This window comes from Condylura cristata, unplaced genomic scaffold, assembly GCF_000260355.1.
Source record: "Condylura cristata isolate star-nosed mole 26May11 unplaced genomic scaffold, ConCri1.0 scaffold00038, whole genome shotgun sequence".
Classification (NCBI taxonomy): Eukaryota; Metazoa; Chordata; class Mammalia; order Eulipotyphla; family Talpidae; genus Condylura; species Condylura cristata.
In genome coordinates, this window is record NW_004567139.1 from 8,102,005 (window position 1) to 8,113,552 (window position 11,548).

Genomic DNA, 11,548 nt, shown 5'->3' on the forward strand with positions numbered 1-11,548 from the left:
CCAGAAGTTACAGGTAGGAGGGTGCTGCACTGACCTCAGTGGTTTACTTGTCCTGAAATCTGGCCTGTCTTAGAATCCTCTGGAAACCTGTTTCTGGCTCTCTCCTTTGAAAAGGGAGGTCTAGGAACCTCTTCTTTCTGGAGTTCTGGCATCTTCCCCCATCGGAGTAAATGGTGCCTATCAGAAGGATTCCAGGTAGGGCTAAATGGTTTTATTTTAACATGCAGCAAAACAAGGGCAGCACAGTTGCTATCTCCAGTACAGCCGTTTGTCATGAAGCAGTGACCTGTAGCGGTGAACTGGAGTCAAATAATTTTAATGTCTAAATCCTATCATAAAGAATATTTCTACCTAGTTTCCCACAAACTTTCCAGGGCCACAGCAGCCTGTCTGGGGAACAGTTTTACATTGATTCCTTAGTGAAATCGAGTGACCCACTCTTGCCCAGTTCAGATAAAGCACTGAAACCTGCTTGCTACAGACAGGAGAGCGGTGGGGTGAAAGTCGGGAACCTTGGCAGGACACTGACTCCCTGGGAGGGGTTCTGTGGCCCCAGGTGCATACTGGGACAGACACTGTTGAAGCAATAGGGTCTGGTGACTCCATCAAGCACAGGCCCCAATCTCACCACCTCCAGACCCAGCATCTTGCGCAGTGCCGCCCAGCACTAGGGACTTCCAGGGGCTTCTGGGTGGCAGATGAGGGTGAGGTGCCTGGCTGCAGGTGTGCCGCACCATGGGGGTGGGGCCTGTGCACAGAGGTGGCAGGCGTTCTCCCCTTTAGAGACAAAGGGCAGGATACAAGTTTATTTCATGCCAAGCAAGAGGTAGTGAGTAGGATGCCTGCTCCCATGGCAGGAGGTACCTGCTTCTGGAGGGAATAGACTGATTCTCTTCACTTTTCTTCCTATCCCCAGTTTAGGCTGCCACGAGGCCAGGTTCAGTTTCTAATAGGCCACGTTTCCATGTCCTACTGAGATGTCCATAGGACACAGCTGCCAGGGACGAGCACACACTCATGCAGCAGCTGGTCTAGGATGACGTTGCCCACGAAAGGCAAGGCTGGCGGTTCAGCAGCAGACCGCTCCTTCCTGTTGCCCAGGCCCTACCGTTCATCTGCCCACCTCACTGCAGGCAGGAGCCAGAGCCTGCAGCTGGGGAGGCAGAGCAGTGACAGGGGCTGATGCCACTAAAGCAGGGCCCCATGGATTGTGAGGCCCCAAGTCTTGAGATCTTACCCCTCTTGTGGCATCGGGGGCTCCAGCATGAGGGCAAAACATGATTCCAGCTTTGGGTCCATGCTCCCAGGACAGTAGTGCTGGGGCCACTCCCCACCTGATGTACATGGCCAGTTCAGGTCACACAGGTAGCTAAAACCAGGCCCTTTAGGGCCAGAGGAGGAGTCTCAAAGCAGGTTTGACTTGGCAGCAAGCCCAGGGCCCCTTGTTCCGCATCAAAGCTTGTAAGCACTGTAGTCAGGACATGGAGCATGGCTGGGCCCAGAGCCCTCTGGCTCGGGGCAGCCTGCCTTGGCTGCAAGGTGGAGATGACCGCATCCTCTGGGGTCATAGGTTTCCCCACTGCTCCACAGGAGGGAACTGGTCCACCTCGCCCACCTCCGTGCTCAGCTCTTCCCCCAGAGTGAAGGTCAACTTATACCGAAGCCTCGCCTTCTCCTGCGGCAGAGGGGTAGCACGTGAGATGGCCCAGTGGCCCTTCTGTGCCCTAAGGCTGGGCCTGTTTCCACCACCCCATGTGCACATGGGCACAGTTGGGACCCTGCTTCTAGCTCACCTTGAGCGGGTTGGCCAGCAGCATGACCTGGGTGATGGCTGCAGGTGGCTGGATGGGACTAAATGGCGACAGCTCTGTCCCAGAGGGGGGCTGCAGCTTCACTTTCATTGACTAAAGGGAGAAAGAGAAGCTTTTCTGAAGAGACCTGGCAGGTGCCCCAGAGACCCTGGGCACAGTGGGTTCAAGAACAAAGGCAGCTTCTGCCTCTGGGGCACCTTGGGCACTGCGGCTTGCAGGACGATGCTCCTGATGGGCAAGGGGGCTGTGTTCAGCATGGACACCACCACCACCAGCACATCGGGCCGTCCGGGCGGACACTCCTTGGCAAAGTGGAAGAGGATGCGGAAGCCATTTTTATCATAGGCTGTCACAGGAAGGGCACTGCCTGTAAGAAGGTGGCACGTAGTGTGGGAGGAGGGAGGCAGAGACCCCACCGGAGTCGTGGGGACGCGAGGCTCCTTAGTCTGCTGGTGTGTAGTGGCAATAGCAAAGGTCAAGATGGATCACACTAGCACACCAGCACCAAGGCCTCCCAGGAAGCAGGGCCTGGACGCCACCCTCCCCAAGCCTTCAACGCCACCCTCCCCAAGCCTTCAACGCCACCCTCCCCAAGCCTTCAACACCTACTAGGCTTGATAGATTCCAGGGGTACATGGACGCTGGCCAGGGAGAGCTCAGGCCCTTTTCGAGGACTGCTGTGAGACTGGAAGAGCGGGCTCTCAGGCCCTGCAGGGAAGGGCAGGTGAGGCCTCACAGAGGTGGCTGCAGGGAAGAAGCTGGAGGAGCTGGGCTTCCCCAAGCCTGAAGTCCTGGAGACAGGAGGGACAAGTGTGAAGAAGTCGCTCTGCCCAGTTGGCGCACTGGACCAAAGCCCAGCTCCCTCCAGTGCCGCTTCTGGGTCTGCCCAGCCCTGCCCTTTCTCCCTCATTACGCTTTGGCTTCTCCCAGGAGCTGATCCAGGGCATCCAGCTGGTGCAGGCTGCTGTTGCCCAGAGCTGAGCTATGGTATCCAGGGGCTGTGGGTTCAGCCTTGGCTGCCGCCAGTCCCGTAGGGAACAAGGAGCCTGCGTTGGGGGCAGGAGCGCTGGCAAGGAGTGCAGGTGCTGGGAACGGGGATGGCAGTGGAGCTTGGGTGGCGCCTGAGGAAGGTGTGGAGGGCTGCAGGAGAGGCCTGTTGGAGGGGCTGTAGGCAGCGGCCCCAAAGAAGTCCAGGTCTGACTGCTCGTTCTATGGGAGAGGAAAGACTGACCAAGCAAGAGATGCAGCTCTCCCCACCCCTGACCACTTGGTGGGCTCAGATGTGAGCCAAGTGTCCCCAACCCAAGCATCCAGGAGACTCCCGAGAGTTCTAGCATAACAGAAGAGGACCCTATAAAGTAATGCTTATTTGGCCTTCGGTGAAGCCATCTGGGCTCCTACCTGCAAAGGGGGCCACTGGCTGTTTCCAGCTGCCTCTTTGGGAGGAACGCTGGGGGCTGGGTCAGTAAGGCCTGAAGACAGAAGGCGCTGAGATGAGGCTCTGGGCTCCCACAGACCCGCCCCACCTGGCCCAATGCAGGCTCAGGATGAGAGTAACTGATGGGTGACAGGGTGGGAGGTGTTCCCTGGCAGCCCTCAGCTGCCCTTTCAGCTCTCACTTTCAGGGGACAGGGGTCCTCTAGGAGAGAAAGGGCACACCTAGCCCACAGCACCTGCACCCACACCAGTAGCGAGGGCACTGAACTTGACTTCCCCACACCCCGAGCCACCTGTCCCAGCTCGGAGAGCCTGTAGAGGCCTCCTTCCTTGACGCACCCAAGCACAGCAGCTCTTCATCTAGCAGGGAGAGGCTAGTGCTGGCGGGCCCGGGCGGGGCCTCCGTCTGGCTGGAAGAGCGACTGCGCTGTGGTCCGGAGGGCTGAGGGGGTGGAGGGAGGATAGGGATGCCCAGGGGGGCTGGTGCAGGGTCCAATACTGGGGAAGTGTTGCTGGGTGTGTCCAGTTCAGCAAGGTCGATGAGTGTGCCTTGATTACTGGGGTGCTGGTTCCCTGGATGGGCGCACAGAAGGGACAGAAACCAGGAAGGAGGGTTCTAGCGCTGTGCTGCAGACCCTGGCGAGACAGTGAGTGAGCAGGGAAGTACTAGCGGGCGGGAACCCCATCTGCACCGCCCAGCTGATGGGAGGGCCACTGGGAAGAGTTCACAATCCCCTTGGGGTCTGTGGGGTACGACTGCTAGGATGCCCAGGCTGGGACATGAGTTTTACCTTCCGAGTCAGCCACGGCCAAGGTGCCGACCTCGCCGTTGACAACCTGGCCTTCGACAGTCGCTTTGTAAGAGTTGATGACCCGGGAGAGCTGGTCACTGGCCTCCAGGATGTTACCTAGAGCAGAAAGGAGATGCCTTGCTCTTGGCTGTGACATCCAAATTGCTGAGCCCCCTTGTCAGCGGCTTTCCTTTTCACTCACCCAAACTGTTGTCATTGTCCTCAGTCTCGCTGGCTAATTTGAATAACATCCGCCTCTTGTTCTCACATTGATCGAACAGTTCCTGAAAGGGCCGAGATGTGTGAATCTGGCTATGGAAGCCCCGGGAGGTCATCCAACTCCCATCCTGTCCAGGAAACCATGGGCCCTCCTGAGGGCCCGGTCAGTCACCCTCCTGCCACCAGCTCCACCACGCATGGCCTGGGACACTTACAAAGTTGGGGACCTCCCAGGCTGGCGCTTTGGGGCACCGCACCTTGGCTTGAGGCGCAGCGTCAGGGATCCAGGGAGGGACTGCCCGCCAGTCCCAGAAGGGGGCAGGGGCAGTCGCTCTCATCGGGTTAGCCAGCGCTTGTGTCCAGTAGGTGCTACCCCTTCGCCTGGCTCTTGTGCCGACAAGCTGGCCCCGGGCCTGAGAGCATCCTCAGCATAGGCCCTCGGCAGAGCGTGCCCCTCTGGAACCTGCCTTCATCAGCTCTCTGTCCGCCTCGGAAGACTCCTCTCTATTGTAATGCAGCAGCATCTCCTGGAGCAGCTTGACGTTGTTGCTGACTTCCTCGAGCGTGTGTTGACGCCTGGTCATCTTCTGGATCCGCGCCTCATCCTGCACCAGAAGCCAGTGAGAGACCTGCAGGCTCCGGGCGGCGCTGGTGCAGTGTGAGCTGGCCGAGACCTTGCCTGGCCCTGGGTGGCTCCACGTGTGCCCCACTCACCTCCTTGACCATAGACTTGATGAGCTTGTTGGCCTCTTGCAGGTCATCTGGGTTTTTGCTTTTCAGCAACTTGGCTAAAAGCTAGAGAATGAGGGTCTCTTAGGTGAGGGTAGCACTGCATGTGGTGGGACTACAGGACATGGAGCTTGGCGCAGCACCAGGGGAGACCACACCTCGCCCAACTGCTGCCACGCTGCATCTGAGGCCTGGGATGTGCTTTACCTTGGATTTCTCCTCATCATCAAAAACAGGGTTTTTGGGGCGAGGTGGTGGAGAGGGGATCAGTGTCCAGTCCATGGGGATGGGCGGGTCAGAGTGCACTATGCCTGGAAAGGGACACAGGGTAGTGTTGCTTGGCTGGGCCACCACACAGCTCTAAGGTCCAGGCCTCAGAGAGGGCAGAGCAGGCGACACTGACCTTGTCTCAGCCCAGCCCTTTCTAGGCCCTGGGAGTGGGGAGGGAAGCAGCGGGGCAGTAGCCAGCCCTCAGGAAGGTGGGTACATACCCTCAGGAAGGTGGGTACATACCCTGCCTCTTCAGCATGTGGTAGGCATCCTTGATCTTTGACTCCTCCGGCAGGGCCAAAGTCCAGCTGTATAGCAGCTCGATAACCTTGGTCTTCACTTTCTCAGACACTCTGTCTCCCAGGTACTAAGAGGCAAGAAGATGCGGGAACCCTAGCAGCAGCAGCCTGGAGGCTGAGACGGTGTGGGGCCTCCACAGCATGGCAGGGCGGACAGCAGGCAGCCACTAGGCCTGCTCCCAGCAGGAGGGATGCGCCTGCCTCGTGGATCCACATGGCCTTTGTGTCACTGAAGAAGGGAGAATGCCATGCCTAGCACTCATCCCATTTGCCTCATGGAGTGCCAGAGCTTCTGCAACCTTACTGCACCACAGCTTAAGCGGCGGAGAAAAAAGGGAGGCCGTCTCCTTGCAGCCATGAGGCCGAGGAAAAGCACCTACTGTGTGCCAGGACAAGGCTCACAGGACCACAGCAGCACGCCGCCGGGAGCCTGTCCCTGCACAATCAACTGCTCTGTCCAGGGCTTGGCGCACTAAAGCAGCACGTGCAGCCTCAACACAAGGCGGTGTGGGGCTTGGGAAGGGGGAGGAACACACGTCCGAGAAAGGCTGACCAGGCACCACTCACTGACCTTTGGAGAGACAACTTTGATCAACTCGTTTAAGAAGCGGAACTTCCCGACTTCGTTATGAAATCTCCTCCCGCAGTTCTTCATGCAGGCCTCCAGCACCTGTGGCCACAAAGGGGAGGCTCTCGGTGAGGGGCGTTTGAGGGGCCTGTCCGCAGCTAGGCGCATCCAGGCCCCTGCACAGATTTAAGAAGGCAGTAGGAGCTGGGAAAGTGACTGAGCCCCATGTCCCTCAAGCTGCAAACCTCTTCTGGGAAAGCTCGGCAGGAACTAAGAAACATGGACCCAGACACAGAGAGAGGGACTGTTCATCATGCAAGGCACCTCGCCTCAACTCTGCCCTTTGTTTTACAGCTGATGAGGCTCAGACACACAGCTTTTGATTTAGGGTCCAGGTTTTTTTTCCCCAAGTTGATCCACAGTTAGGGGAGGTGAAAGTGCGTTTTCATGGAGAACACGGTACTGTTCCTGCCCTGGCTTCCATTTTTTCCCCTTGGAGCCACGTGTTCACGCTCAGCTGCAGCTCCCTGCTCCCTTTCCAGGCTTCCACCTGTAGCGTGGGCTTTCAGCTTCACTGCTCTTTCCATGCCTGGGGCTGCTGTAACATCGCTGTGCGCACATTCTAGTCTCTGCCATATCCCTGGCCTGCACCCCCTAGATGTCAGTAGCAACCCTTGACATGTGACACTAAGTGTCTGCAGACAGCACCGAGTGCCAGCTGGGGGCAGAACCAGTCTTAAGGGCATCACAGAATACGGAACACAACAGCCGTGGGCACCAGGGCCCTAATGAGGTCGGGAGAGCACCTGGTGCGGGCGCACTGGCATCTAAGCACAGCGCCAAGTCCCTCAGCCTGACAGTTACCAAGATCCGCCTACCAGGGACACTTCAGAACAGCACCATTCCTGCCACATTCTTCTGTCTGGGCAAGTGCTCACTAGCAACACAGCTCTGTCAGCATCTTCCTAAGAAGGTTCCTATGAGCACCATTAAGCCTGCTTCTCCCACCAGACCTCACAGGCTGGCAGGGATTTCTAATGCCTCAGTGTCTGGCACAGGGAAACCCACTTGTGGAATAGCTGTTCTAGGTCCACATAACCTGTCTTGAGGACTTTCTGCAAGTTGAGAACCTGGGCATGTAAGGAAAGGCTGTGCTCAGAGAGCTCTGTCAAAACAGAACCTACCATCAGGGCTTGGACCGCCTCCCATTCCTGTGGAGAGTGGATCTTATGGGCCAGCAGTCGGACAGCGATCTGTGGCCTAGGAAACAGGCAACCACTTCTAGGACGACGACCGGGGCCATGTAGCCAGTCCCTGACTTTGCCGCCGGCCTGTCCTCACCTGCCCCCTAAAGCTCTGCAACTCACCCTTCAAGTTCTTTGTTGATCTGATCACAAAAGCCAATTATGTACTCCCAGTCCTCCTGGCGGTTGGAAGGGTTGGTAGCTTTATCTTGAGACAAAAAAGAAGAGGATGATCGTTTTAAATTTCCATAATAGAGAAGTTAATAAATAGTTCAGTCAAGCAGCAAGTCAACTACAAGTACCAGTTTCTGTCTTGTAATTCAAAGCCACACATGAGAGCGAGAGCCTGTTTCTCGGTGCTTTGATCAGAATTGACAGCATAAGTTTTATACAAGAATGATTAAAATATCCACAAAATGGACACCTATGATGTGTAATATAACAAATATAGATAAAGCCAAAGATATAAAAGGGACTATTTCCTGGAGAAACTAAAGCCAGGAGACACTAGATAAAAATTACACGTACTTAGGAAAGAAATCTCTTCTACATGATCTTAAAAAAAAAAAAGCCTAACTTTTGTGCTTTAAACATTTTAAAAACTATATTATGTTTATCACTTGAAGCTGACAATGTTCAGGATGGCCTAGCAAGCACCCATTACTGCACTGTGTTCCTGGGCTCACAGAAACAGACTTGCCAACTGCCAGCATATTCAGCATCGTCAAGTCTGAAAGGTCTGTGAGCAAAGAAAAGGAAAAGTGGGCCTCCCCGGTGGCGCAGGGATCAAGTCTCAGCAGTGTCGAGCTATCAAGTTCTCCACAGCCACTGCGGCACCGCTTCCAGCCCCGGCCAGGGAGTGACCTACAGGGCTCAGCTGCCCTCTCCTGTCCTACCCGCTGCTCCTTCAGCAAGTTCAGTAGATCTGCCTATTCTGCTCCCCACTCTGTCTCTGGTGAATTCCCTCATGCCCCCCACTGCACCTCTGGCCTGCACCCCAGTTCTTGTATGAATAAATCTTTAAAAAAACTGCTGGAATGGGCCCTCCCTGGTGGCGCAGCGGGTTAAAGCACAGCACAAAGAGGCGGGGCCACTTACACACGACTTCAATCCCCGCCTGCCCCGAGGATCCACAGGGCGCGGCAGAACTCTCCCGACCCACCCATTGCTCCCCTCAGCAGTGTACTTTCTTGAGCTGCCTGTTCCGCTCCCCACTCTGTCTCTGGTGAATCCTCTCACCCTCCACATCTCTGTACCCCAGTTCTTTATGAATAAGTAAATCTTAAAAAAAAAAAAAAAAAACCCTGCTCCATGACCAACTAAATAGTAACAGGGTCCACAGCACCCCCATGCGTTATGAGGGCTCCGAGCCACGAGAGGTCAGCAGTCACCACTGGAGGCAGAGGGCAGGCCGCCACAAGGAGCAGCCCAGGCTGTGGCAGGCTGCTGGGCGCTTTCTGCTCAGGCGGCAAGACGACTCAGATTTAAGCTCGTGGATCAGAAGGTCCTTCCAGTGCCAAGCTGGCCGGGGGGGTGGGGGGAGTCATTCTCTGAACAGTGGCGATGTAACTGCCAGCGACCTAGCGGTCACCTTCTCAGGAACTGGAGTCTGTCCCGCCAGCTGTCCAACACCTCCCAGGTATGCAGCGGTGGCTACTCATCCCTATCGTGTGAGGTGCTGGACGCGCTCATGTGACTCGGAGCTGCAGGGTACAGGACTAAGGTGGCCGGGACCCCATCCCACCCCGCTGCTGGTGCCACCCGAGAACAGCCACCCCTCATGGCACGGGAAGTGAGCCCGCACGCTGCCGCTGCCCTGGGAAAGCAGACACCCCGCCACCCGCACACGGAGCCACGGCACCAGCAGCAATGATCTCCGCGTGCTGGGTGCCCACCGCATCCGGCTTTCCAGAACTTGCCCGCCCACTCGCACTTATTTTCTGCTCCTGTGGAATCCCACTTTCTTTCACCTCGGCAGACCTTCCCCTGCGAATCTGCAGAGAGCTCTGCCTACACGCCGCACAAAGTCCTAGCTTCAGCAACAGCAGGCCCCGCTCCTGAGTCTTTCCAGCTCAACGAGCAGACTGGTCACCCCTGGGGAGCAGAAGAAACCTCTGGGGCTGATTCTGGGTGTTTCCATCTGCCTCTGCCTCCAACCCTCTCAACACTCCCCTCTACCTGCACAGAGGCGATGCGGGGGCCTCCCACGCAGACCCTCCCTTCTAGAACCACCTCTCTGCCCCGCTCAGAGGTTTCTATTCTCGGGGTCTCTGGTATGAGGCTTCCTCTTGCCTGTGCGTGCGCCTCTAGATCTGCTGTCGTGTTCAGCTTCACTCCATCACTGGCCTCGACCGCCAGGGCGTGTCTTAGCACACGAGAAATAACCAGGCCAAAAAAAAAAAGACGGTATGCAATTACAAGCGCTAATTTGGTACAGAGTCAGTCTAAACCCAAAGCCATCACTTCTCCTTTGTGACTTCCCTATTTCTATAAATGCTGCCACCACGCAAAAGCTCTTTTGCCTCCACCCCCAGGTGGGCAGGCTGGACGCCCCATCGCGGGCGCCTCCCTGCCACCAGTCCAGCAGTCTGTTCCTGTCTCCCTTCTCTCCTCACCCCCCCCCCCCGCCCTGCCTTCTCACCTGCGTCCACCCATCCTATGCAGAGCACCTGCGTCAATCCTGGAACAGACCTGACTGCGTCGTGGGAATGGGGACCTGCTCTCTGTAGAAACTTAAGCTAGGCTAGAACTCACGCCTTTCCAGAATGTGGTCCTAACTTATCAGCTGTCTGCCACCACGATCCTGCAAGAGCTGCACTGTGCCAAATAGGTTTGCTTGGCATCACTGTCTGGTGTAGCACATCCCCCTTCTTCAAGGTAGCTCAAATGCTGTCTCCTCAGAATCATCTTTCATTCCACTTGTCCCCCACCCCCCACAATTTCCTAAAGAAACTGCATTTTAGCACTTAGGGCTACTGCCTTAAATCAAACTTTTTTTTAAGAATTTTTTTTAAAGATTTATTTATTTATGCATACAAGAACTGGGGTACAGGCTAGAGGTGCGGGGATGTGTGTGAGAGGACCCACCACAGAAGGGGGAGCAGAACAGGTGGGACAGGGGAGGTCTGCTGCACCCTGTGGGTCACTCCCTGGTAGGGGATGGAACTCTTGCTGCAGTGGCTGCGATAGCTTCATAGTGCTGCGCTTTAACCCGTTGCACCTCCAGGGTCGCTCCTATTTAAGAATTCTTGATCCATTCCAGTGTCATCTCATCAAACAGGGGTAGAGGAGTAGGTTGCTTGAACTTACCTTTTTTATACCTCACAGCAGGTATTCTTAAATACTGAGTGTGGTAAGAGTAAACAGCTCATTAAGAGGCAGTTTGGGCCTTCCTAGGTAGCCCAAGGAAGCTGTCAGCGGCCACTGCTGCACAAGTTCAATCCCCGGCCAGGAAGGTGACCCACAGGGCTCAGTAGGCCTCTCCTGTCTCCCCGCTGCCCCCTCAGCAGTGGATTACAGTAGCTCCACCTGTTTTGCTCCCCACTCTGTCTCTGGTGAGTCCTCTCAACCCCACACCTCTGGCCTGCACCCCAGTTCTTGTGTGAATAAATAGCTAATTCTTTTTTTGTTGTTGAGTGTATCAGGAAGGTGAATCTGGGGTAGGTTTTAGAATATTGGTGCAAAAGGGATCAGGGCTTCCAGGTAAGGAGAGCAACAGGGGTTAGTGGGACAAGAACACTGACCGTCCAAATCAGGAAGCCAGAGTCAACAAGTACGCAGCCTGGAACACCTGGGTAAGCATTAGTGCCTCTCTGAGGGGCAGGCGACGACACCTGAGACCCTGGACCTAGCAGAGACTTCCGCAGTGATCCCCACAGACACGAAGTGACGAGTACTCAGACTTCGGCGCTTCTGCCCAGGCACGCGCCTGGCACATTTGCACCGCTAAGTTACAAGCGTGAAGGTAAAGAGGGTGAGAGTGGAGCGGCGCCCAACATGCCTATGAAGGTGCAGGGCCAAGGCCCGTCTCGGCTCCAGTTTCCGAAACCATCCTGTTTTCTCCTCACCATATCCACACTCCTTCAAAACCAGTTCTGCCCTCCTCCAGCTTCAAACTCTGGCCCTAAGGCGAGCCTGTTTAACCTGGATCAGTTCCCTCACACTAACCCAGCGTCCCATG

The 11,548-nt window shown here is 56.1% G+C and overlaps 1 protein-coding gene across 1 annotated transcript in view; it reads right to left on the reverse strand.

Annotated features, from left to right (window-relative positions):
* Positions 1-33: 33 nt before the first annotated feature.
* GGA3 (golgi-associated, gamma adaptin ear containing, ARF binding protein 3) overlaps positions 34-11,548 on the reverse strand; it is a 13,314-nt gene continuing 1,799 nt past the window's right edge. The window contains exons 2-17 of the mRNA XM_004693491.2: positions 7,492-7,576; positions 7,309-7,384; positions 6,128-6,226; positions 5,501-5,624; positions 5,195-5,298; positions 4,973-5,053; positions 4,726-4,863; positions 4,242-4,323; positions 4,040-4,156; positions 3,588-3,821; positions 3,213-3,283; positions 2,725-3,020; positions 2,421-2,602; positions 2,009-2,178; positions 1,794-1,904; positions 34-1,675 (exon numbers count right to left, since the gene is read on the reverse strand). Of these exons, the coding sequence (XP_004693548.1) occupies positions 1,565-1,675; positions 1,794-1,904; positions 2,009-2,178; positions 2,421-2,602; positions 2,725-3,020; positions 3,213-3,283; positions 3,588-3,821; positions 4,040-4,156; positions 4,242-4,323; positions 4,726-4,863; positions 4,973-5,053; positions 5,195-5,298; positions 5,501-5,624; positions 6,128-6,226; positions 7,309-7,384; positions 7,492-7,576 (2,081 nt within the window). The 3' untranslated portion in view covers positions 34-1,564. The remainder of the gene's footprint in view (positions 1,676-1,793; positions 1,905-2,008; positions 2,179-2,420; positions 2,603-2,724; positions 3,021-3,212; positions 3,284-3,587; positions 3,822-4,039; positions 4,157-4,241; positions 4,324-4,725; positions 4,864-4,972; positions 5,054-5,194; positions 5,299-5,500; positions 5,625-6,127; positions 6,227-7,308; positions 7,385-7,491; positions 7,577-11,548) is intronic.